At 34.8% G+C, this 25198-nt stretch overlaps 2 protein-coding genes across 3 annotated transcripts; both read left to right on the forward strand.

The window, feature by feature from the left end:
• Nucleotides 1-43: 43 nt before the first annotated feature.
• LOC126817934 (probable UDP-sugar transporter protein SLC35A4) lies at nt 44-17050 on the forward strand. Of its 2 annotated transcripts, none has more exons than XM_050545107.2 (12): nt 44-141; nt 2308-2416; nt 2992-3044; nt 3494-3600; nt 4403-4508; nt 6425-6589; nt 7398-7456; nt 11292-11354; nt 11745-11892; nt 12418-12520; nt 13746-13807; nt 14678-17050. In XM_050545107.2, exons 3-12 carry the CDS (start codon nt 3003-3005, stop codon nt 14870-14872), a joined length of 1050 nt encoding a protein of 349 aa, XP_050401064.1. In that variant the 5' UTR covers nt 44-141; nt 2308-2416; nt 2992-3002; the 3' UTR covers nt 14873-17050. The 2 variants fall into 2 exon arrangements, with proteins under 2 accessions (XP_050401064.1, XP_050401063.1); XM_050545106.1 differs by having other exon boundaries at nt 62-216.
• A 632-nt stretch (nt 17051-17682) lies between these two features.
• Nucleotides 17683-23834, forward strand: LOC126818222 (uncharacterized). Its single transcript, XM_050545506.1, has 4 exons — nt 17683-18318; nt 20755-20997; nt 21254-21971; nt 23004-23834. The coding sequence occupies exons 1-4, from the start codon at nt 17793-17795 to the stop codon at nt 23716-23718; spliced, it is 2202 nt and encodes a 733-aa protein (XP_050401463.1). The 5' UTR covers nt 17683-17792; the 3' UTR covers nt 23719-23834.
• The last annotated feature ends 1364 nt before the right edge of the window (nt 23835-25198 follow it).

Genomic DNA, 25198 nt, shown 5'->3' on the forward strand with positions numbered 1-25198 from the left:
ATAAAATAAAAGTGATTTCAATTGTAGTTCGTTTTAGTAGAGATCAATTCCGGACAAAAAGTTCAAGATGGCCGATTGTTTTGGGTATTGTTTAGACTCAGACCTGACAATTGCAGTGGTGCGGAATATAATATGATAAAGGTGATTTCATAAATGAGAAAATAAGTATATCCTAAAAACTCCAAGATTGGTTCTTGTTAACGGACCGTACTAAAAGTAAGCACTGGACTTCCCCTTTTTTTATTAAAGAAATCTAGGACTAGGCAGGCTTCAGTGACTTCACTTGAAAGTTTATGTATGTTACTAGGCTAGCTAGTACTTAGATAACAAACCTTAATCTCTCAACCCTCCGTGTTTCGAGATAAGACATGAGCCCATTACCTATAACGTTGCAGCTCCGGGAGCGATTCACACCCGGCATTTTTAAACAAAATTGACAATAGTTTTAATCAAAACAACGATTGATTATTGTTATTTATAATATTTCTACAACACCCAACTACAATTAAGCATATAATCCTACCTGAAACGGGTACAAATCGTCGTTTTTAAAATCGAGGCGTTAATAAGACCGCCATCTTTTTAAACGATACGCTGTCATCATGAAGGCGGGGCTAAATATAAGGCTTTTATAACAGCCAATCAAAAGGACAATCGAAAGCACAGTAACTATGAATGGATTTTGATGGCGGTAAAATGTCAGACAAAAACAACGCTTCATTAATTTAAACGCGAATATTTGGAGTTAGGTGACAGTTGTGCCACTACATTGGCCTCTGTAAGTTTAATTAATCATATTATCATAAACTTATCTATTTTAAAGATGTTACATGCATTAATAAAGAAATTGAGTTTGCCACTTGGAACTAAAGGCATCCAATCGTAGCTAAAAACAAACACATCAGTATATCTCAACGTTTTTAGCTACGTTCTTGTAGCTAGCTAGTACTGTGAGTGTGACTAGCCTAGTGTCTAGGGCCTAGAGTATAGCCTCTAGAACTACAAGAATTCAAAATTCAAATTGAACATTCAAATGTGTTGGGATACAATCAATAGGTATCTCATCGACCCTCCATGTAACTATGAATAAACTGTCAAACGCATTGAAAAACACTGCTTAGTATATAACAGTAAGTGCTTGTTTGTTATTGATTATCTGTTAGGCCTAGTGTTAGGCCTAATATTTTCATGCAGTTATATACATGTACCTTAATTACAGGTCCATGATTATATTAATAAACAAAATGAGTTTGCAAGGTGAAACTAAAGGGCTACAGCTAGTCATAGTTAAAATCAGATATATCTCAACGTTTTTAGCGACGTTCTTGTTGCTATAAGCGTATATATATAACCCAAAACTACCAAACCCGACAACATGAGCTTACTACCGGTACCTCATTATGATTAAATACCGTACTGACAGAATGCATAATTTATTTCAATATCAATGAGTCAATTAACCAAAATTGTAGGGTAAACTTGAAAGCCTATTTATAGTATAACTACTGCTAGTATAAAAGTAGATAAAGCATCTTTTAAACACTAATCCAATATTACCATGCATATAGGCCTACCTCTCAATTCTACCCCAATACTACATTAGTACTATTATCCTAAACTTGACAGAATAATTTGTATGGTAATCTGAAATGGGATGATGTGGAATGGCAACACACTGCAATACAAAAAATATTTTCCACAAACCATAGACCTTATATTATAAGGTCCATGCACAAACTAACATTGTTATTCAAATAATTGTAGGCCTAATGTTATCATTATTTTAAAGCAATCAATTGGGTTTTGGTAGTACATGTAGGGTCTATCATGGGTTAATATTTGTGTGAACAAGGGAGATAACTGGAATGGTGAGACATCAGCCACCACATTTGATGTACATGTACATTTGGTGCATGTTTTCCATGAATTAACTAATTTTTATTGATATAATTCAAGTAGTTTGTCAGTTTTTCGCAATAATGGGGTACATGTAACTAGTAGTATAAATTTATAAATTTGGCAGTATTTGGTAGCATTGGATAAATCATCCCATCTGGATAGAATTGGTCAGAAGATATGATGACTCCTTGCAGTGGTATAACAGAATGGGCACTGTCACTACTGTGTATGTGTGATCATTTATATATATATCACAGTACTTTGAAAAATAAGATCCATTCAGATTTGTTTTAGCCATAATATAAATGATATTGCTTATTTTATATTACATGGCGGATCTCACAAAGGTTGTATGTATCCAGGATATAAAATAAGGTTGCTTGTTTATATTTAATGTATAATTCACAGATGATGGATATCTCCTGATATACATATGTACTAAAACATGGAAAAACAGAATATGGTCAAATAAAAATAAAATACATAAAATGTGAAATGAAAACCTGCAAAAACTAAGGTATGTATTTTGATAAGCTTATAGCTTCTCACCATCACGCATAATCTTATATGAAGAGTTTATATTTGTTCATAAGATGAAGAATCCTATTTAATATCATCAATGTGTTGTGATCCCATCCCAATAAAAAAAACACTAATCATCTGATCTAAGGTTATATACTGGTATGTTGTTTACACAAATCAGACAAAGAATCCTATTGAATTTCAACATTTTCAATTGTGAATGCGTAAGTGACAAAGTTACATGTATCTTTTATGCATTATTCTTCTGATCAATCAGACAAAAAAACGCTTATCAAATATGAGCAATGAACACACACTATTTGTAGAATTATTTACCGTACTGAATTTGTAAAATTTAATGTGTGTAGGGAAGAGTGGCTTTAGAATATTACAATTTCAAAACTGAGTTTTACTTAAAATAAGTTACTGCCTTGTTTGGATTGGATAAAATGGAGTGAAACTATAAATAAGTCAATGTAACTGAGCTCTCTTTTTATTTGTAAGTGACATCTGATGACTACAGATATAGGTATAAGGTATGTATTTATTATTATTTGATTATATTTTCAGCAAGTATATTGATGTTTGTTTCCCAACCTGAAGTAATTTTAGATATGAAACAGGTAAATCTTTATAATGTTATATAAATAATATATTACTTTTCACGTCAAATTCTAAAAAATGGTACTGTTGTTATGCTACAATGCACATTCGCTAGCTCATCTCGCGCATGCTAAGGACTAGCTGTGTTGTCAGTGGATTTTACCTCACTAGAAAATATTGAAAGAATTGTGTGTCAGTTGTGATTTGCGGCACATATCTAGACCTGGATATAACCCCAACCAACAAAAAGCTAAAAATTACATGTTTTGTACCGTTTAAGGGGGCCCTTGACCTCTATGACCCTTACCTGTATCCGCCACATACTGTATTATCTGACTTTTCACCCACACAAACTGTTCTCTCACTCTCTCTCTCTCTCTCTCTCTCTCTCATGATAGAACTTCTTTCTTATTTACCCCCCCCTCCCCTCATCTGCTAAACGTAATGTATTCTGTTAAATATTTTACAGAAATCCAATAATGATCTACCAGTATACATACAAGATCTAAATAGTTCTTATGGAAAAGAAACCAAAACTATCATGAAAATAACATGGTTACTTATGTTAATACTGGAGTAAGTTATTGAGTTGAGTAATGATCATATGCTGATAGTAGTATATAGTTAACAATTAGAAATTATAAGTAAATTTATTCTTTCCTTTTCTCACACAATTCTTCATAGAAAATTGGTGTACTACTGCTTTTAACGAGATCTAGATAGCCCACCTGTTCCTGTATTCTAGAAAATAAAGATAGACATTCTAAGTGTTGACTGTTATAAAGCACCACCCTTAATTAAATAATTCTTTAGTGATGCCATTATACTCTCAAAAATAACAATAACTATATTATTAGTACAATAAATTTCACCAATCCAACACAAAAGGTATTTGTCGGATGTGGGACACCATATTGGAAGGCGTTATGGCATTGGTTACATGATAGGGGAACAGTTTTACATAGGCTAGGCCTGTTCCCCAAGCCCATTCAGATATATAGAAAAAAATATTTATAAAACAATACTACCAAAACTTTCAATGTATGTCTACAAACATAACAATATCAATGTTTTTAATAAATCGGTCAAATTTATTTATTTTGTTGTGAGTTAAAATTACATGTATCTATTTGTCATGTTTTTACCCTTTTCAATTGTCAGTCAGTCACTAGTTCTATATTCATCAGTGTAATCTTGAATTTAGTGTGCGTTTTAACCAAAGGTGTTTATAGAAAGTCTTTAAAAGTTCTTCTAGTCACTGTCAATATTATCTGTATCCATCTATAGTTCTAACAGTAATATGCATGTAAATTAATAACTTATTTTCAATAGATTTACAGGTGAAACATAATATATATTATGTTTATGTCTATTTTAGAATATGTCTATACAGTTCGTATTCTCCTTTGGTTCACATTTGTCAAGTGGATGGTAAAATTCCCTTTTCTTCTGCATCTCTTGTTTTATTTACTGAAATTTTCAAGGTAGATATCAAAGTATAATTTTTTGATTTCCCTAGATATCATCTATGTGAAGAAGATATTTAAGGGGATTGTCCATATAATTCCATTGAATAACAATAGATTGATCATGATTACAGCATCTGAAAAATACAATTAACCCATTACTCCCAGCTTCAGAAAAAGAAAACAGAATTGCTGGAATGAACATGGTTAAAGTTGTCCCACACAGAGTTTCGAAATACTGTACTGTTTTATTCAATGTTACAAAAATGAAGTAAAAATAGATAAATTCTCTAGGAAGAGATTCTTTGGGCTTGATACCCTATTAACTACTCTAAGAAGTGATTTCACTGCTTGATGCAGTTTAAAGTAATCTAGATAAAGTAATATACAGTTATAGCACATGCTTGACAACCAGTGAACTATGTTGATTATTCTAGCTAAAGATTCCAGCGATGTTTTACTGTATTTAGAGTACTGTTCTCGAGTGGTTCTGTGTTCAGAAAGATCCACAGCATAGAGAACGAAGCTCTGTTGGGCGTATGTTCCCATGCCTTGCAGTCTTTCTTTAATAGTGGATGTCCGATTGTTATTAAGGCAACACAAATAAAATAAGTTGTTTCTCGGGCACCGCCCGCACGCAAAATTGGTTGCGCGTGCGGCCTATTTATTAGTCTTGATGAAAAATAAAAAATATGTAACGCCCGCCCGAACATCGATAAGCAAGTCATAAAAAGAATATGCCGCATGTATCTACATGCCTCATACGTGAATATCCATTCAAATGTATTAAACTGATTCAGATGTAAACGCTCATTTACGGGTCTTTTTTATTGATATCGAAAGAACCTCCATTTTTGTATCACGTGATTTTAATTACCTCCCCTTGTGAACTAGAATTTGATTCGTGTTAAACACCGAAAGTCATTGACAACAATGCAATGTATTTCAATCATTCGATCTTAATCGGCTCATTATTGCCGGCTTCAGTCGGTCCATGTTTGAACAAATCCTACTTATAAAACAATGAATCGTAGAACAGGTTAATTATTATAACTTGTGGCTACGAATACGATACGATGATAGTCACCATACCTTAGTCAGAATCTGGGTCATTAGCAAATATAACGGTAGTTTTGATAATCCGGAAAATAATAATTGGATTACACATTTGATGGTTTTACTGACGAGTTGTTAATTAAATTTAAATAGTCATTCGATATAAACCCCAGATAGAACACCGAATATCCTGAGAAACACACCGAATAACCTGAGAAACAGTCATTTCCCGAATCCCGATGACACGTGACATGCATTGGTTGGAATTATGTCAATCATTATAAACCAGCGATACTAGATCGAAGTGTCATTTACCGTGATGATTATTTTTGATACACATGCTGACAGAGGCTTACTCTTTAAAATATTGTCGTTATTATGGACGGCTATTAATAGTCGTACGGAATTTTATTTTAAACCAATTTCAATTATGGTTGTCACCATTACCATTAGTAAGCTACATTACGTGAATTTAATATGGAAAATTATTTTCCTTTCAGTCAGTGTTTGAGTAGACTTGATTTTTGGGTTTATGTTCTAAGTATGTATAATATATAACTGAAAGCAAAACCGTAGACAAGTAATGACTTTCTCATCAAAAAAAAAAAAAAAAATACAAGGCCGCCCTCCCGCCCCAACAATTTTCAACAATAGGCAAATTTTATTTTGAACTATCCTCTAGCCAGAAATGAGGTAAAAAAAAAAAATAAACCGCCCTCCCCCCCTACAGTTTCATCTGTCAGTTGCCCGAGAAACAAGACATTTATTTTGTGTAGCCTAATATATCTTTTATGAATTTATTGTCTTGCTTGAATTGTAGTTAAACTATGGTTTCCCATTTTTAATTTGACTTTTGATAGTTATATGTTTTATTACAGCTTGGTATATCAGTAATGATGTATTTACCAGAAGTTATAGAAAAGGGTATTAAAATACCTTCCATATCATTTTTCATACCACTTTGTGTACCTGCTATATTATATACTGGTAATAATAACATATCAGTACATATGCAACAAGAAATGGATCCAACCACTTATCAGGTTAGATATGAACAGTTGTTCTCAGTTAACCCTTCTGAATGTATGATGCCCCAGAATGAATCTGAAAAACACTGCAAATTGTCGTAATTTATCAAGGAATGTCAATTAACCACTTACAACTGTATCTGTGATTGGCAACTCAGATAATACTCTTGAGCACATACATTGTCCTTGCCATTATTTATTTTATGCCCAAGCTACTATTGATTTGTGCAAGCAGTGCTTCAATTTACTTCACCTTAGAATTATTTAAAAATTCCACACACATTAAAGCGTTAACAAGAAACATAAAAAAAAAGTAAATATTAACACTACCAGACAAGTCATGGCCTTTGAAATAGCAAGGCACAATGTTAATCAGTAAATGATTCGTACATCAATTACCTACAAAGTATGACATCTAATAAATCCTGTACAATTGACTTTGATTGTCTATGCAATGTGAGTAGTAAGATATGCAAAGAGGCCCAAAAGAGGTCAGATATTTCAGACTATTGGCCATCATGATTGTTGAAGGGGTGGGGACAATGTAGATCAAAAAGCCCAGTCAAATTGGATTAGTGCATGGCAAAGAATGGGCTCGTTTGCCTGACCCGGCTTTCCTCCCACTTCTAAAGTCCTGTACTTGCTGCCAAATTATTGAAATTGAAATATACCAGGTGTTAGTCTCAAAGTGACCTGCCTAGTATTGCATGGACTTCAAACCACCTCTCCCACTCTTTTTGTCTTACTATTAAGTATTAGTGTAAGAATCTAGAGTTTTATAAATTTTTAAAAGCTTATAATAAATGATGAATATTTGTTTTAGGTATTAAGCAATCTAAAGATAGCCTCCACTGCTGTTTTATATAGAATTATTATGAAAAGGTAAATGATGTTACACTTAAACTTAAATTGTATACCAGTGATGGGATTTCAAAAATTTAGTTGTCGGACATTTTCTTCCCGAAAATAAAGGGACATAACTCTTATCGTTATTTAAGTAGTCGTTTTCAAACCACAATTAAGAATCACGTGTCAACAAAATATTCAAATTCATACGTAATAAAAAAATAGGTCCACCTCGTTATTTTTCAAATTTAATTCCCGTACGGTATTCAAATTTATGTCAATAATATTCCTACAAAATTACATGACATCGTAATACCATAGAATGAAAGCTTGCCGACTACTGCCCATCCGTATACCGGTTTCAAATTCCCCCCAAATTACCGTATTTTTCGGGTCATAAGTCGATACATTTTTGAGCGAAGTCCGGCATTCGTCTTATACTCTGTTTCGATTTATATACGGAAGGTAAAAAAATGACATCCCAAAATTTATTTGACCGTAAACCGTAGTAAACGTCGCTCTATAATACAACGAGCGAGTGACACCAACTGCTAAAAAATCCCATTCGACTCTAAGCATGCGCTCTCGTCTAAAACAATTACCGTAACTACTTACGTTATTCCAATCAAAATATTCTTCAACATTTTTTTAGCGTGTTTATGTATTTATTTAAAAACATAAACCCCATTCAAAATATGATCATAAATCCGGCAATATGCCATCAAAATAGAATCTTTTCTCCCGACATCAGACGTATTAGATTCGGCAGGTTAACACCTCTTAATTCCACGTGTCTCGCGAGATTTCTACTTTCATTTTGCATAACTATTTACGTTATTCCAATCAAAATATCTGTCAACATTTTTTAGCATGTTTTTTTATTTAAAAACATAAACCTCATTCAAAATATCATAAATCCGACAATATGCCATCAAAATAGAATCTTTTCTCCCGACATCAGACGTATTAGATTTGGCACGTTTACACCTCTTAATTCCACGTGTCTCGCGAGATTTCTACTTTCATTTTGCGTGTGTGTGAAATAGCTTTATTTAACTTCGGCTTCCACTGAAGAAATATCCCAGACAATTTATCGGACACAATGTATATTGATTTGGGGTGTTATATACTATTAGGATATGTGACATATATGACTAATGTCTACGGCCGATATCAAGGAGATTAAAACGTGAGACAATGGAGAAATCACAGGTTAATCACATAGATAAAGTTTATTGGATTGATATATAGTCTGACAAAGGAGAAGCAATGACTTCTGTTCAGGATTGAATTGATGAATTGTCCGACAAAGAATTAAGTCAGTCAATCAAGGCAGATTAAGTAGTTAATCAAGGTAGGTGTATAGGCTGTATAAAACGATAAATACATTGATCACTTAATTACCTAATCAATCCAGCCTATTATCAACGATAATCGGGTTGAGTGGTAGTTATACACTCAGTACACTATATTAATTTTGAAATTTTGAATATTATTTACCATGTCTTGATGTCCGATTCGGCATATTCCTGGTCGGACAATTTACGACGTTTGGAAAATATGGAATATACGGGCAAAATCACATCACTGTTGTATACTCTACTTTCATCATTAGGCCATACCAGTGATGGGATTTCAAAATTTTTCTTGTCGGACATTTTTACCGAAAATAAAGGGACATAACTCTCATCGTTATTTAAGATGGCAGTTTTTAGACCACATACAAAAATCAAGTGTAAACAACATATTCAAATTCGTCCGTAATAAAAAAAATAGGTGCACCTCGTTATTTTTCATATTTAATTCTTGTATGGTATTCAAATTTATGTCAGTAACATTCCTACAAAATCGTAATACGATAGAATGAAAGCGTGCTGACTACTGCCGATCTGTACTGCTTCAAATTCCTTCAAAATTACCGTATTTTTCGGGTCATAAGTCGCTTCATTTTTCAGCAGAAGTCCGGCATTCGTCTTATACTCCGTTACGACTTATGTACAGAGGGTAAGAAAATGATATCCCAAAATTTTTTGGGCAATAAACGTCGCTCTACCACAATGAGCGAATGACACCATCCGCTAAATAATCGCATTGTACTCTAGCACACGCTATCGTCTAAAACAATTAAGTACTTACACTATTCAAATCGACATATTCGTCAACATTGCCTAGATTACTTATTTCTTTATTTAAAAACATAAACCCCATTCAAAATATGATCATAAATCCGAGAATATGCCATCAAAATAGAATCTTTTCTTCGACATAAGAAGCGTGTATTTTGTCACGTATTCATTTCATAATTTCCCGCGTCTCGCGAGATTTCTAATACCGGTTCAGTTATCGGTTCAAGTTTAATCAGATTTTCTTCAAACAAGGACAACTTTGCTCTGAAAATTCTAAACACGCTTGAACGACGCAATTTTGATAACTTCTTTCTAAAACCGGCAAGTTCGTAGGTACATATCACTTACCGTCATACAGCTGAAGCTAGATGTAGAGTAACGGAATCTTCCGAGGTTTTCCGAGTGCTGTAACCGCGTGCTAGCAATGTCTAGTATTTTTCGAATATGTGTGTGTGTGAAATAGCTTTATTTAACGCTCGCTTCCACCAAAGTGATATCACAGACGAATTATAATGACTGTCTATTGATCTGGGCGTTATATACTCTTACAATATGTGACTTCTATGACTAGTTTATACATATTGTCGGCTCACATCAATGCGATTAAAATGTCCGACAATGCAGAAACCACGAGATTAACACGAATATTAAAATTATAATGGATTGATGAATAGTCCGACAAAGGGGAAACAATGGCTTCTGTTTAAGATTAGATTGATGAATTGTCCGACAAAGGAATAAGTCAGTCAATCAAGGCAGATTAAGTAGTTAATCAAGGTAGGTTTGTAGACGGTATAACACGATAAATACGTTGATCACTCAATTACCTAATCAATCCAGCGTATTATCGACGATAATCTGGTTGAGTGGTAGTTATACACTCAGTAAACTATATTAATTTCGGAATTTTGAATATTATTCGCCATGTCTTGATGTCCGATTGGGCATATTTCCGGTCGGACAATTTTGGGCGTTTGGAAAAAAGATTCGGACAAGTCCGGAATATACGGGCAAAATCCCATCACTGGGCCATACCAAAAAAAACCATTCTAGATCTCAGACAGTCCTTACCAAAAATCTGATATGGGAGGAAGGTTTTAGTTTTTGTGTTTTTATTTTGTCATTTTGTCAAAGGATTACTACTGCTATAAACATCCCATTTTAAGGCACTACATTTAATTCATCATGTTGTTTGTAGCAATGTATGACCAGTATTAATTTATGATTGTTAGTAACAATATTCCTGGATTCATTCAGTTTTTTTATAGAGCTACTTCCTGTAACCAGGGTAAAACATTCACCTGCGGTAATTGATATGCCTTTTTATTTTATGTTTTTGGAGATAAAATTGGGTTAAGGGATGCAGGATTATCTGAGAGAACCAGAATATTTTTTGTTTTATATAAGGCCTTAATAATACCTCTTTTACTATGTATTGGCTTAGTACAAAGCCTGTAGTTATCAAACCATATACATCTATTTATTACAAATATATTAGAAAAATAATAAAATCAATTTACTCCAAAATCAATGTTTCATATTGGAAAGCGAAAATATCCCAAACTTGTGTCTAACATGGCGACATCTGGTTTATATTTTGATGTAATCCAGGTGGCTAGTTGTCTACAGTTTCTAATAAGTAATGGTATACATATTTAAACTGCAGATAAATAGAAGAAAAAAACCTAACTCATGTTGACTCCACAAAAACTGCTTTTTTTCAATATTGTTTATATTTACTGTAGAAAGTTGTCCCGTATAAAATGGTTATCTCTAGGATTATTAACATTAGCCGGTGTTATAGATAGGTAAGTTACATATTAATTATATTATTATTACTGAATCTGTCTGTCCAACCAATGGATTTCCCAGTTGTACTTAGTTGTACATAACAAGGAGTAGGGTCGCCTGTCCAACCTCGTGGGTTTTCTCCGGTATCTTCCCAATGCTAAAGACCCTTACGCTCAAGCGAATTATTGAAATAAAATTGAAATATGTGTTAGTCCCAAAATTACCTAGTTTGTGTCAAGTGGACCCCTCTCCCTCTCTCTCCCTCTCTGTCTCTCTCTCCAACCAATGGGAATATGTTCGCATTATAGTGAGAAGACAAAATCACACCCTAAATTTTTTTGGCTGTTTGATTGATATCATTGATACCATTGTAAAAACATATCTGAGTTATTTTGATTTTTTTTCAGTTTCAGTGGAAATAGAAATATAAAGTTGAAAGATTCAGTGTATGAAATACATGTTACAGCAAAAGGATTATTGATGATGTTTACATATTGTTTTATATCAGGTTTATCTGGAGTTTATACAGAATATATTTTTAAACAAAACTTGAAGGTAAGTTAGATGTTCGTTCTTCTAAATACTTCTCACTCATTGTGTTCATGAAATTAGCTTCACCATTTGTTAAAAAAATCGACTTTCGATTTGGATGTATAGTTTCATTGAGGATTTGGTTGTATATTGTTGTCAACGTTGTCCGTCCTCTACATCTTCACAAAGCTGACCTAATGCAAGCAACAGGGGCGCACAAAGAAAGCCCCTCCCCATCAAAATTTGGAAAATAGACCAGCGCAAATGCTATTTCCTGGGACTGTAGGGGATAGGAATCGAAAATAAAAATAAAAAATTCACAAAAACATGTAACAACTGTAATCATAATAGATAATCAAATTATTTCAAAAACATACAATTATTAGCAGTCAAACATTATCAGTAAATACCGTCAAAATACTAATGATTTTTTACTCGAAGTCAAAATATATCTAGCCCCCCACAGCCTTTAGTTACAGGCCTGTATTTTGCTAGTACGAAATATGGTTTACATAAGTTATATATGATGTCTTTTTATATTTTCAACAGTGTTCAATTCATCAACAAAATATATTTCTGTATATAGTTGGTATTATTTTAAATGGTTCAATGTGGCAATTTAACAGAATTAATGCAGCTAATTACTTTAATGGTAAATATGGTATTTTATTATTTTACCACAGCATCAGTAGTCAGAGCATTGTTTTGCAGTGCTTTGAGATATTGAACTGAAACTTGGTAGGTGTATTATTATAGGTACATATAGTTATGGATCAAGATTCAGTTATGTCCAAGTCGATCTTCATTTACTGGAGTTAGAGTCTGGCTATCTTGAAATTTTTGTGTTATGAGATATTTAATTGAAACTAGATGTAGTTACAGATCAAACTACAGTTTCCTTATGGTTGACCTCTTCTTAAAACAAAGCACAATCTTGATTAAGACATATGTCTAGTTGTTTTTTCTGTCTAACCATCCACAATTACTTGTGAACACACAAGAGACTAGATCCAATCAGTTTGAAGTTTAAATCAATGAGAAGTTTATCAAAAGTTTGACAGGTCAATTCAGGAGTTATTGTTTATCCTCAAGAATCTTGCGAACACTCAATCAGCAAAAGTGATCATCAAATCGATTTAAAATTAATATATATTGTTTATAGATTAGTGAGACTATGCATTCTTTAGATAAATCAAATTTAGTACCAAAACTGATCTTTTTTATATGACATATTTTCATGTGGACGTATATTGTGGACCCTCTAGAGGTTATCCGATTTTGACGAAACTTGTAATATATGTTTATATCCCAAAGATCTCGGTTCCTTTAGATATTAGCGCATATCAGATCATAACTTCTGGATGATGGCCCCGGATTGTACCAAAAATCGCGTTTTAGCTTATGAACCCTCCAGAGGTCACAATTTTTATTTGATTTTAAACAACGTTTTACTGAAACTTTCTGTCAAAATGGCTACTCAGAGGTACTCCTCTTTATGCAAATAGTGTAAAAGCATGTAATACCAAGGTTGTGGACTCTCCAGAGGTCACAATTTTTATCCGATTTTGATGAAACTTAAATGAAATGGGGTTTGACGTCCTACTCTTTTGTTCCAGCGAATATCGCATCGAAACTTCCTGGATTTTATGGCTCCTGATAGTATGAAAAATCATGTGTTACAGCTTGTTCTCTGTCATTCTATTACAATATGTGTGAATATCTTGCATGGCAAGTGCTTGTTAAAATTTATATGCGTTGATTAAATTAGTAAGATGCCGGTGTAGCTGCAATGACATTTAAAGTTTAAATACTGGTTGAATTTACAGTGACTTTTGCATGTGTATGTGAGTAATTAAATGAGGGCTGTTTATTTTCAGATGAATCTAATAGTTTATTGAGTGGTTTTACAGTTTATACATGGTTAATAGTTTTATCTCAGGTATGTTCACTCTACTCTCATACATTTACTATATTATTTTATCTCTCTGTTGTCCATACTTTATCTCTCTGTTGTCCATACTATATCTAAATGACTTTATCTCTTTGTTACCCATACTCTGACTAAAATTCTTTATCTCTCTCTGTTGTCTATTCTCTTACTAAATTACTTTATCTTACTAAAATACTTTATCTCATCTCAAATGATTTTAATAGCTGATAAGGACATTGTGTCATTTCATAATAATGGGAAAATGCTCATTTTAGAGACTTCTATTTAAAAGAACTACCGGTAAAACCATTACTTCAATTGGAAAGATGTACAGATGGATTTCAAGCAGGGGATAGAATATGTTTACACATCTATGTCACACATATTTATATATTGATAGTGTGTAATAGTACTGAATATATTGTTGTCTGCTAGTAACGTATCCGGTTTCCTCCCACTGCCAAAGACCCCTACGCGCAAGCAAATTATTGAAATAAAAATTCAAACCATATGTTAGTCCTGAAATGACCTAGTTTGTGTCGAGTGGACGTTAAACCCCATTTCTCTCTCTCTCTCTCTCGCTAGTAACGTAATGTCAATATTGACAAAACCTTTTAAATAATTATACAGAAAATACTCATTTCACAAATCACATACTATTAATGTGTAGCTCAAAAGGTAACATTGCAGGTTTGTGTACTCAGGCTTTACTTCAATTGTTTTTATTAATTTTATTTCATCACTCATCAGTAGTATTTGAAAGGACTCGGGCCACTTAAACCTTATAAGAATGTATTATACCTAATTTTTTTGTCAAATGGTAAAATAATAAATCAGAATTTGTAGTACATACCCTTTATTAATTTTTTTTTTTTTCAGGCAGTGAATGGATTAATAATGTCTGTTATTATGAAATATGGAAGCAATATAACTCGATTATTTATAATATCATGTGCTATGATAATGACAACTGTATTCTCTATACTTATTTTCAACATACAATTAAATAATTTATTTGTATGTGCTTTGATATTAGTTTTAGTAGCACTTGTGTTATATCATCAGAGTGCTTGAGCTTGAAGTTGTTACTGAAATCTGACAATACGGTGCTCTTTTATTGAAAAATGGTTGTGCATCTAGCTATGTTTTTTAATTATTTTACAAAAAAATGCCTATTGATATGTTTAGGCTTTGTTTAAAAGAGAATAGTAAAAAAATGTCTGATTTATTATAAGGCATTGAAATCATGTGATAATAGTGAGTGCTAAATAACTGTTCTTTTATCATCTTCATTTAAAGAGGATATGTTAAATTTGAATCATCTAATTTGTTTTTACCATTAGTTCAAAGATCAAAAATTGTCGCTTTGATTGGATTTTACATTTTCATTTGTTTTGTTGAATGACAAAATTTATATTTAAATGAAATGAAATGAAATGGGGTTTAACGTCCTACTCTTCTGCACCTAACCTGGGCTAATTGAAGACGGGCATACACCATACAGTGTGAGGGAAATTTTGCCCGGGCAGCGGCGCTACGGCCTACTCTTATATCGAATTCCAACTGCCAAAGGTTCTTTTACGTGCACGCCAAAGTGTACACGGGTCCTCGGTTTTTCGTCCCATCCGAACGACTAGGCAGCTGTCCTTGTCAGGCCTTCTGTTCTGCATCACTGACAAGGGGAAACCACGCCAGAAAATCGAGATGAACTTTCTCGGCCCAAAAATTTATATTTAAATTTATACACCTATAGATATACCCGATGTTAAGATAGGACCAATTGATTATTGAAAATCAACAGGGTTCAGTCTTCCCAACCCCATTGGTAGTATATTGTCGTCGGTCCGTCCGTCCTGTGTCTAGAGGCTAAAGTTAATATCTGATTGACTTTAAATTTATACACAGTGTTTAAGGTCATGAGACGAAGGAGTCTATTGATTTTCAGCGATTCCGATAATTACTGCCAGAGTTATGGCCCTTGATCACTTTGAAAAATCTTGTAGGCTAAAGTTAATATCCGATTGACTTTAAATTTATACACAGTGTTTAAGGTCATGAGAGGAAGAAGTCTATTCATTTTCAGCACTGCCAGAGTTATGGCCCTTGATCACTTCAAAAAATCTTGTGGATGCTCTAGAGGCTAAAGTTAATATCCGATTGACTTTAAATTTATACACAGTGTTTGAGGTCATGAGACAAAGAATCCTATTTCAACGATTTCCGATAATTACTGCCAAAATTATGGCCCTTGATCACTTTGAAAAATCTTGTAGGCTAAAGTTAATATCTGATTGACTTTAAATTTATACACAGTGTTTAAGGTCATGAGACGAAGAAGTCTTTTCATTTTCAGCAATTTCCGATGATTACTGCCAGAGTTATGGCCCGAGGGGCAGAGCCACGCCCAATTTTTGTGTTTATCATATACTGGCCATGATTATGAACTATTGATATTGGTGTAAGTCCCGACCCCAGAGGCTGGAGCATGCCCAATTTTTTAGTTTAGCGTCTGAAGGCCACAGTTCGGGATGGATTATCTTGGAACTAGGTATACTTATTAATTATACCCTAAGGACAGCAACTATTGATTTTGGTGCATGGTTCCCCCCTCTCTCCCTCTCCTGGGAGGTGCCATACCCACTTTTTGTTAATATTTTGTCTAAATAATCTACAGGTTGCAATTATTAACAGATTTGGATCCAATTCAGTATGATTCATCATAGGGTTGTACCTATTTAAAATTGTGAAAAGAGACAAGTGTTGAGTTTGCACGAACAAAGTTCATTACCAAGAACTGATATTGGGTTCAAACCCAAAACTCCACAAAAAGAGACCCATCACAAGTTTCACCTATGTGCCATAAGATAGGAAAGCCCAAGAAAATGTTTACCAGAAATATTTCACGAATTAGGCATTGCGTTTTTAATGGCTTGGAGTGTAATTTGACCCAAAGTAAATTAACGAGAGATACAGATTTATTTATACCAAAAATGGTCAACTCTTTCACCCACATGCTGGGAATTCATAACATTGGGGATTGCAGTTAGTCATTAGAGAGATCTGTTAATTAATTAGTTAGTGAATAACATTGAATGTTGCTGTTAGGATATATTTATTATATTTTGAACTTCAGATACATAACAAGGCTTCCTCTTTAAAATAATTACAACTAAAATAGCATTATTATACAACTTTTTTAACATCAAATGTGTTCTATTGTTTGAATAAAGAATGTTCTTTTTTAAGCCCTAATTATGTTAAGTGGTTATAATATTGTCTTAACCCCCCAGTCTGTTATCTGTCAAGGTTGATTTGTCAGGGTATCCAACTTTTTTTGCTTGCTATGTGGAGTTTTTTTTTAAGAATAAACAGCCTGGCTGACAGTTAACTGCCAGAACTACAGTTTGAATTGTCAAGCTAACTGGATAATCACCCCTTACTATAAGATTGGGAATTAATGTATAACCTGGTCATATTTTCAACATTTCTTTCAAGATATCCATACGGGCCAGGTCTTTTGTGTCAAACATGGACAAAAATATACTTGTTTGATTTTTAATACCCCTATATAATATAATAATTGTGGGTGTACCACATGGTTTTTGATTTGCAGCTAAAAAATATTTAATGCTTTTAAAAACATATTTGATTTATGTATCAAATAATGGTTATGTGGCATAATATATATTCAGATCCTTCTGACAATGATTTACTTTTGCAGTATAGTTTTCACTGTACTGAATATCAATTTGTTTGTAGTCTATCTGTATCAAACGTCTTAAAACATCCACCGAGTTGCTCTCTGAACAAACAGCTGAAAAAACAGCTGTAAATATCGGATATCATGTTACACCGACCGAATGGTATAAATTTGGCATCTGGGTGCTCTCTGTGCAGATTGGCTACTTACTTTATCAGATACAGTGCGTATACCACTATTAACACATCAGGAAGTCATAAAGTGTATTAGTCTACATTTAGTTAAACAGAAGGTATGGCTACCGAATGTTGTTTCAATTTAGCAGAAAAAGCATTCAGTGAAAAACAGTTCGAAGAATCGGCAACAAAATTTTCACTGATTATAGATAATCAAAATGGCCACAGAGAACCAAATACAGACGCATACATTAGACGGTGTCAGTGTTATTATAACTTAAAACAATACGAGAAGGCTTTAAAAGATGCTAAATATTTTTCGGATACAAATGTTGATTCGTTAATAGGGCACTTGTGGAAAGGAAGATGTTACAGTAAGCTTACTCAATTTAATGAAGCTTATACATCATTGAGAAAAGGTCTTGAATTGGAACCTACTAATGCCGAAGTAGCAGACGAATTGCGCTCACTGCAAGACTCCATTATGGCCATGTACGAAGCAGACGAAAGAAAATCAGAAAACACCTACAATGCTGTAGATTTGTGTACCCAGGAACCATATCCCGGAGATGAGGAATTGGAAGAATTAGAAAGAGAAATAATGATTAAATGGAAGTTGGATCAACACCCAAATGTAAAAGCAGGTAAGATAATATTCCTGCCCTAAAAGAAAAACACACACCACTGTTATTCGTTAAAAGACGATCACCATCGAAACGTTCCATGTAATACGAAAAATGAAATGGGGTTTAACGTCCTATTCTTCTGCTCCGACTGGGCTAATGAAGACGGGCATACGCCATACAGCGTGTGCTACGCGAAATTTTGCCCGGACAGCGGCGCTACGGCTACTTTCATATCGAATTTCAACTGCCAAGGGATCTTTTACGTGCATGCCAATGTATAGACGGGACCTCGGTTTTTCGTCCCATTCTAAGACTATCGTTGTCTTTTGCCAAGCCCTGTGTCCTGCACACTGACAAGGGGGAACCACGCCTGAAAATCAGATGAACTTTCTCGGACATTGCAGCGATCGAACACAGGACCTCCAGGTTATCGAGGCTAATTCTTATTTTTGTACGAATTTTCAACACATATTGCCGAAAGATTTGACACTCTTAATTATAGACCGTGTTCGATAGAAAACCAATCCGAATGTTTATCTTTTCCAGTCAAATTTGGAAACCCATATCCCGGTATTGCACTAAGGTACACCAACACGCCAAACAGTTTGAATGTACATAAGGAATCCTTATTCGGAACCAAGTTATCTGACACACTCTCGAGTCATAGATTTAAAAAATGTTTAACTTCTAGGGTCTGAATTTGTTATTAAGATAAATGGCAGTTTAATTATTAGCCCACTAGACATCACCTTCCCACTATTTTGTTTAAAAAATTATATAATCGATTAAATACGAACTTTTAGAATGCCGGAGTTTCAGTGATTCTCAACCAGTGTGAAAATGTGAAAAAACACGTAATCCCAATTAAGTATTCACCGATAAAATTCATAGCTGTGTTTTTCTTCATTTAGTTTGAGTCATTCTAAGTGTCTATGACTAGTCCCTGTCTACGGTTGTATGCCGTCTGACTTCCCATGTTTTTATTTTGCAAAATTCAGACATTTTTCTTATATTATATTATATACTCTTCAAAAAAAAGTAGGGGATATTCATAAACAATACAAAACTGCGGAAATGCACTGCTGTTTTTATTAGAGGTAACCAGCGGCAATTAATAACAGGCCAATTGCTTACACATGAACATCAACAGTTCATATGGGCGGCTTATCTGGCGGCCCCATTTCACTCGCAAAGAGATACACTGTCAAAAGTGAAAATGGACGTTTTTGATTTTTGTCTTAATAATGAGTAATTGCTCCACCAATCCTCAGACATTTCAGCAATTCGTCGTGGTATGCTCCTAATCAACCGTTCAATCACGATTTGGGGCAATCTGACCCAATCCTCTTGCAGTGCCATGACCAATTCTTGCAGTGTTGTCGGTTGACGTTGACGTCGACGAACACGTCTCCCGATCAAATTAAACGTAACACACTAAAGCAAAGATATGCTAAACAGTAAATCTTATGCAAGAACCGATAGGAAAGCAAACATGGATAGATAAACCAGCACGCGGCAGTTTTCATCAACTCTTCCTTAAGTGTCAAATTTGTTTGACAATGAACCCGCATGTGCAGCAGTGGTTCTGTTGGGGCGATAAGTTCTTCATCTGTGAACATACTCTCAAAGCATGTCAAATGTCCATGACTATTTATCATATCGCAACCTGCATATAGGTATTTGCATTTCAATATCCCCTACTTTTTTGAAGAGTATATTTAGCCAGGTGTGCCGCTATTTCTTCATGTGTTCCAAGGTGTGCCGTTGGCAAAAAAGGTTGAGAACCACTGCACTAGATTAAAGATTCGGACTATTATTGAACGTCGGAATAACGAAGTGTGTATGTAACATAAAGGAAATTGTACCCATATGCTTAAAGATTATAAGTAAAGATATAAAACACTTACAAGAAATATAAATACATAAAGAAAGGTTATTTAAATAAACAAGAGCTATTTTTAGACCATTTGTTATAGGCCAAGATAAAACAGAATAAACTGTATATACATGTGATAGACTTATTGCGCTCAGCATTCATAGAAAGAAACTAACATACGGCATATCTTTATTTCTATAATTCCCTTAGGTCACCATACTCTTTGTCTCGTTCAATCCTGGAATCGAAATCATGACATTTGACTTATGACATACTTTATGATCTGAAATGCAGCGCCTTAATGTCGATTCAAAAACTAGTGATGATACATGTTTAATTATGTTCAAAGGTGGCTCATATAAAAATTCATATTATAAACTGTAAAAGCTACGAAACTGCAACAAAGTATCTGGTCATTTCTAGTATAAAATTGTTTTTGACGACCCAAAATGTCGGGTCGGGATAAGAACACGACAGGTATGAAGCATGTAAGAAATATCAAAATAAAAATATAAAATGAATTCGTCCCGCTCTTATTTATTCAGAAATTGAGCTGTAACATATTTTTTCACTTTCAGGTGATTGTGACCTGGACAAAGCAGCGGATGAACTGACTTCTGCTATTGAAGCTAAAGAACTCGGCCAATTATCGTCAGCTTTAAATCATGTAAATATGTCAGCGAGCTGTAGCCCTGGAAACATGTTTATTATGGAAGAACGAGCAGACATACTGTTTCTTTTGGGTGAATTTAAAGAAGGTTTCAGAAGCTGCAACATTATTCCTTTTGAACACAGATCTGTATCATTATGGACAACAGGAGGTCTGTTTTCTACAAATTATAATATACAAGCAAGATTCTATTTATCTGTCTGTACCTATAAGATATTTAAGTGTATAGCTTCAGTCACAAACAAAACAGGCATCGTCAACAACTGGTGGTATACCTTAACCTAAGTTCCTGGTGACTTTCACCAACTGATTACCTTTATATTCTAGCTCTTAATGACATTTATTTTCTTCGGTATATAATGTAAGTCTGTACCTCCGACTAATCTTATGAGTAAATTTGTTTTCAGGTAAAATTCTAGATGCCCTTGAATTACCAGTTATAGCGGAAACGTGGTTAAGGATGGCCACACAGCTAGCAAAGGATACGAAGTCTGAGGCTCCTTTAATTTTTCAACAAGTCAGAGTCAAGCGTCTATATGCACCCCTTGCGGACAAAACAAACGCTACCGTAACTTTTACTCGGTATGGACGAGCAGTTATGTCCAAAGAATCCATCACTAAAGGCGACGTCATTATGGTTGACAAACCGGTGGTTTGTGCTCAGACCTTGGACAGCCAAAATATACCTGCGTGTGGCCATTGTGCCTCCTCCTTAGTAAGACCAGGAGATATTATGGGAATGGCCTATCAATCTAACAACCAATTAAAGAAGATGGTTCAGAAATATTGGCCCAAAATGACGATTGTACCATGTAGACATTGCAAAAAGGAAATCTATTGTAGCGTCACCTGCCAAGAAGAAGCATGGGAACGTTATCATTGCCTTATCTGTCCAGAAATCAACCACTCTGTAAAGAAACTCTACAAAGTCTGCGACGAATTCGAGAATCTAAGAGCCGGCGACTCCAGGGTATGGAAAGGCTGGTGGAATGCGGCATTCAGTCCCTTTATGCTTGCCAGGATTTGGGCTTCTATAGCTTGCAATGCGCGAAAGCTTGGCGAGGAAAGTGGAAGAATTAACCCCTCATTAGCAGATTGGACCAAGGCTAAAGCTCCATTTAGACGGTGATTTTAAAATTTTACTATTAATTTTATAGAATTACTGTATGATTTCAGGTAGTTGAATGACCATACGATTTTGGATGGTACGGAATCAAGAACCCGGGTAGATAACATTGGGTTCCTGCCACTGCTAAAGAGCGCTGTGAGCAAGCGAACTTTTATAACTTACCTTTAAGCTCTAGTTGTTTTTATACGCCCACATTTTCATGTGGACGTAGATTGTCGTCACAGAGTATGTTTATAACCCAAAAGATCTCGGTTCCTTTCGATATTAGCGCTTATCGGATCGTAACTTCTTGGATTATGGCCCCCTGATTGTACGAAAAATCACCGTAATTACGCGTGAGTTCGAATTTCGTAAAAAAACGGACCGAAACTTCTTCCAGTCAATACGCCCCCCCCCCCCCGCCCATACACACAAAATGTTTAAAGACATGTAATACCAAGGTTGTTGACCCTCTAGAAGTCACAACTGGTATCTGATTTTGATGAAACTTAAAACATAAGTTTATATTCCAAAGATCTCAACTCTTTCACACATCGGACCGTAACTTCCAGGATTATGACCCCCTGATTGTATGAAAAGTCACTTTTTTTTGCTTGCACACCCTCTATAGAGATCACAATTTTGATGAAACTTAAAATATATGTCCACCTCTTGCAAAATGTGGGCGTACGCGTATCTTGCATGAATACCGCTTGTTAATAAACGTTAACCGTCTCTGTCTCGTACGGAAGGTTAAAAGCATGAATAATGCATGCCTTGTATTCTTATTTAATACTTAGGATCTCTACTGCAATTACTAATTGAAGTAATTTTCAGACCTCTTGATATCGCATCGTGGTACCCGTAGATGATAAACACCCGTATGTCTTTGTAGAGATTTAGTTTAAATAATCCAGATTCAAGGTTTATGGGACGCAATCCATTCCATTTCTGTAGGGAACACTGAGCAAAATAAAAGCCGCGTGTATACATTCTAAATATAAAACACGCGAATATATGTATTTAATCGAATTAGATTTATATTTCAGGTTTATTGCGTATGGGGCACAAAGCAATGCAGAAGCTGTGCCAAAGATGTTTGATTTAATGGTTGAAATTTTCAAAGATTTGGGTGATGGACTCAGTTACAATATTACCAAGCGTGAATTTGATGGTCGGTATTACCAGGCCACATGCAATGTTCAGGCGTTTTCAGATCTCAGAAATCCCCTAAAGCGGTTTCTCGAAAATATCAAAGATAAGCCTAACACACGTGGAATAATGCAGCTACTTCCGCACAACCCACCCGAGGCCGAATTTGCAGGATTGTTTGCTCTTCACGCTTGCCTCAATCATTCATGTGCCAACAACGCCGAAGTCTTTGATGGTATCGTAGATAACAAACCTGGGGTTGCTGTTCGAGCTAAACGAGATGTTCAAGAGGGCGAGGAAGTATTCATTACTTATATTAATACTAATATGCCAAGATCTAAACGAAGAGCGTGGCTATACAGGGCTTATAATTTCTGGTGTTACTGTGATCGCTGTAATTTTGAAGGGGAGGGATCGCATGAGTGCACCCAGTGCAAGAAAACAGCAGAAAGTCAGAAGCCATTCCCTACGTGTAGTAAATGCAAAAAGGCGTGGTACTGTTCATCAAAATGTCAAAAAGTGGCATGGAAAAAAGGACATAAGAAAATCTGCAGTTTGTCCCATTCTCAAACAGAATCGTCCTCTGATTTAACTGTTATATCTGGAAAATAACATAAACCAAGGGTTTCAAGATAATGACCAATTTTATCTCTAATGTGACTGTATTCTGTGAACTTTATGTTATTTATTGCGTTTGATCGTAGTGAGATAAAATCTTTTTAAAGCTCCTTGATATTGCCTATCTAAAAATATTTGATGCATTTATTGTCATTTGAATAGCATGCATTTAATCAATCTGGTTCACAGAGGATTACGAAAGTCTTCTAATATCTCTGTAAAAGATGACTACATTCAACACGTGACGTCTCATCACGCGGCGTCAATCATTGGCTCAATGGCGCGTGCATTGTTTACATAGGACCTTACTGGTTCGGGCGGAATGGAGCCTTTTACTCATTTTAATACCCATTTACACTAAATAGGAAATAATTTTTACCTACAAATACGTCAAACGTTTTTATTTATTTTTCTAATACATAAAAAAATGTTTTAGAATTTAATTTGTCGGAGGAAAAAAGTTAATATTTGTGGCTCATTACGTCACATCGATGTCATCCTTATCAGTGATTGTCGCGACCTAGCGAATATTCACTGCTGATCAGTGTGGCACTTAAAGTCACATCGATGTCATCTTTATCAGTGATTGTCGCGGCCTAGCGAATATTCACTGCTGATCAGTGTGGCACTTAAAGATGGGTTCCCGCGTACAAACTGGGTGATTTAATGGTATATATGGACTAAAAACATATTCAAACTAATTAATTTGTCATAATCTTGCTTCAAATCCTTCTCAAACATTGTAATTGCGAATGAATGTCCTGCTATAAAAATTCGATCAAATCAGGTCACGTTTACGTCATGTGACTTACCTCTCTTGGAAGTCAGAGGAGAATTCATTGCATACTTAAGACGATGTTGTCTTTAATCGCTTACTATTTATTACAAATCTCGAATCCTAATTAAATTCTCGGATTATCCACTACCCACGTCTTCTTTATCTCAGAAAGTGTTGTACGTCTAACTCTTCATAAAGTTTATCAACTTGTACATCAAGCGCTCAATGTTCGCGTGTGACCTTTGACATCACGCGTGCAGAAATTCCTAATCGTCGGGCTGTTGATTAGGGGAACCCTTACATTTTTGTCCTGTATACGCTCCATGCGTGTTTTTCGGGGAATCCAATATTTTTCTAGTAAGATTGGATATCTCTACTTTCCATATATAACAAAATTACCATACTTTTATTGGAAATAACCACCCGATAAATACTTTTCTGGGAACCCATCTTTAATGTGAAACGTATACATGTATTGTCTTATCAATTTCTGATAATAACCAGGGGTGCCAAAACCCTCTCCCGCCGTGTGCTTTATAGCCTACTTTATCGTTAGATGGTGGGACGGGGTGGGCATTCAATGCGCGAGAGAATGATATTGGTATATGTGATTTCACAATTAATGCGTTGCATCAATGAAATTTAATCACAATGTCATCGAATCAATTCATAATAAAAATTGACGTCAAACGAGGT

The sequence above is a fragment of the Patella vulgata genome, chromosome 4 (genome assembly GCF_932274485.2).
Source record: "Patella vulgata chromosome 4, xgPatVulg1.2, whole genome shotgun sequence".
NCBI lineage: Eukaryota > Metazoa > Mollusca > Gastropoda > Patellidae > Patella > Patella vulgata.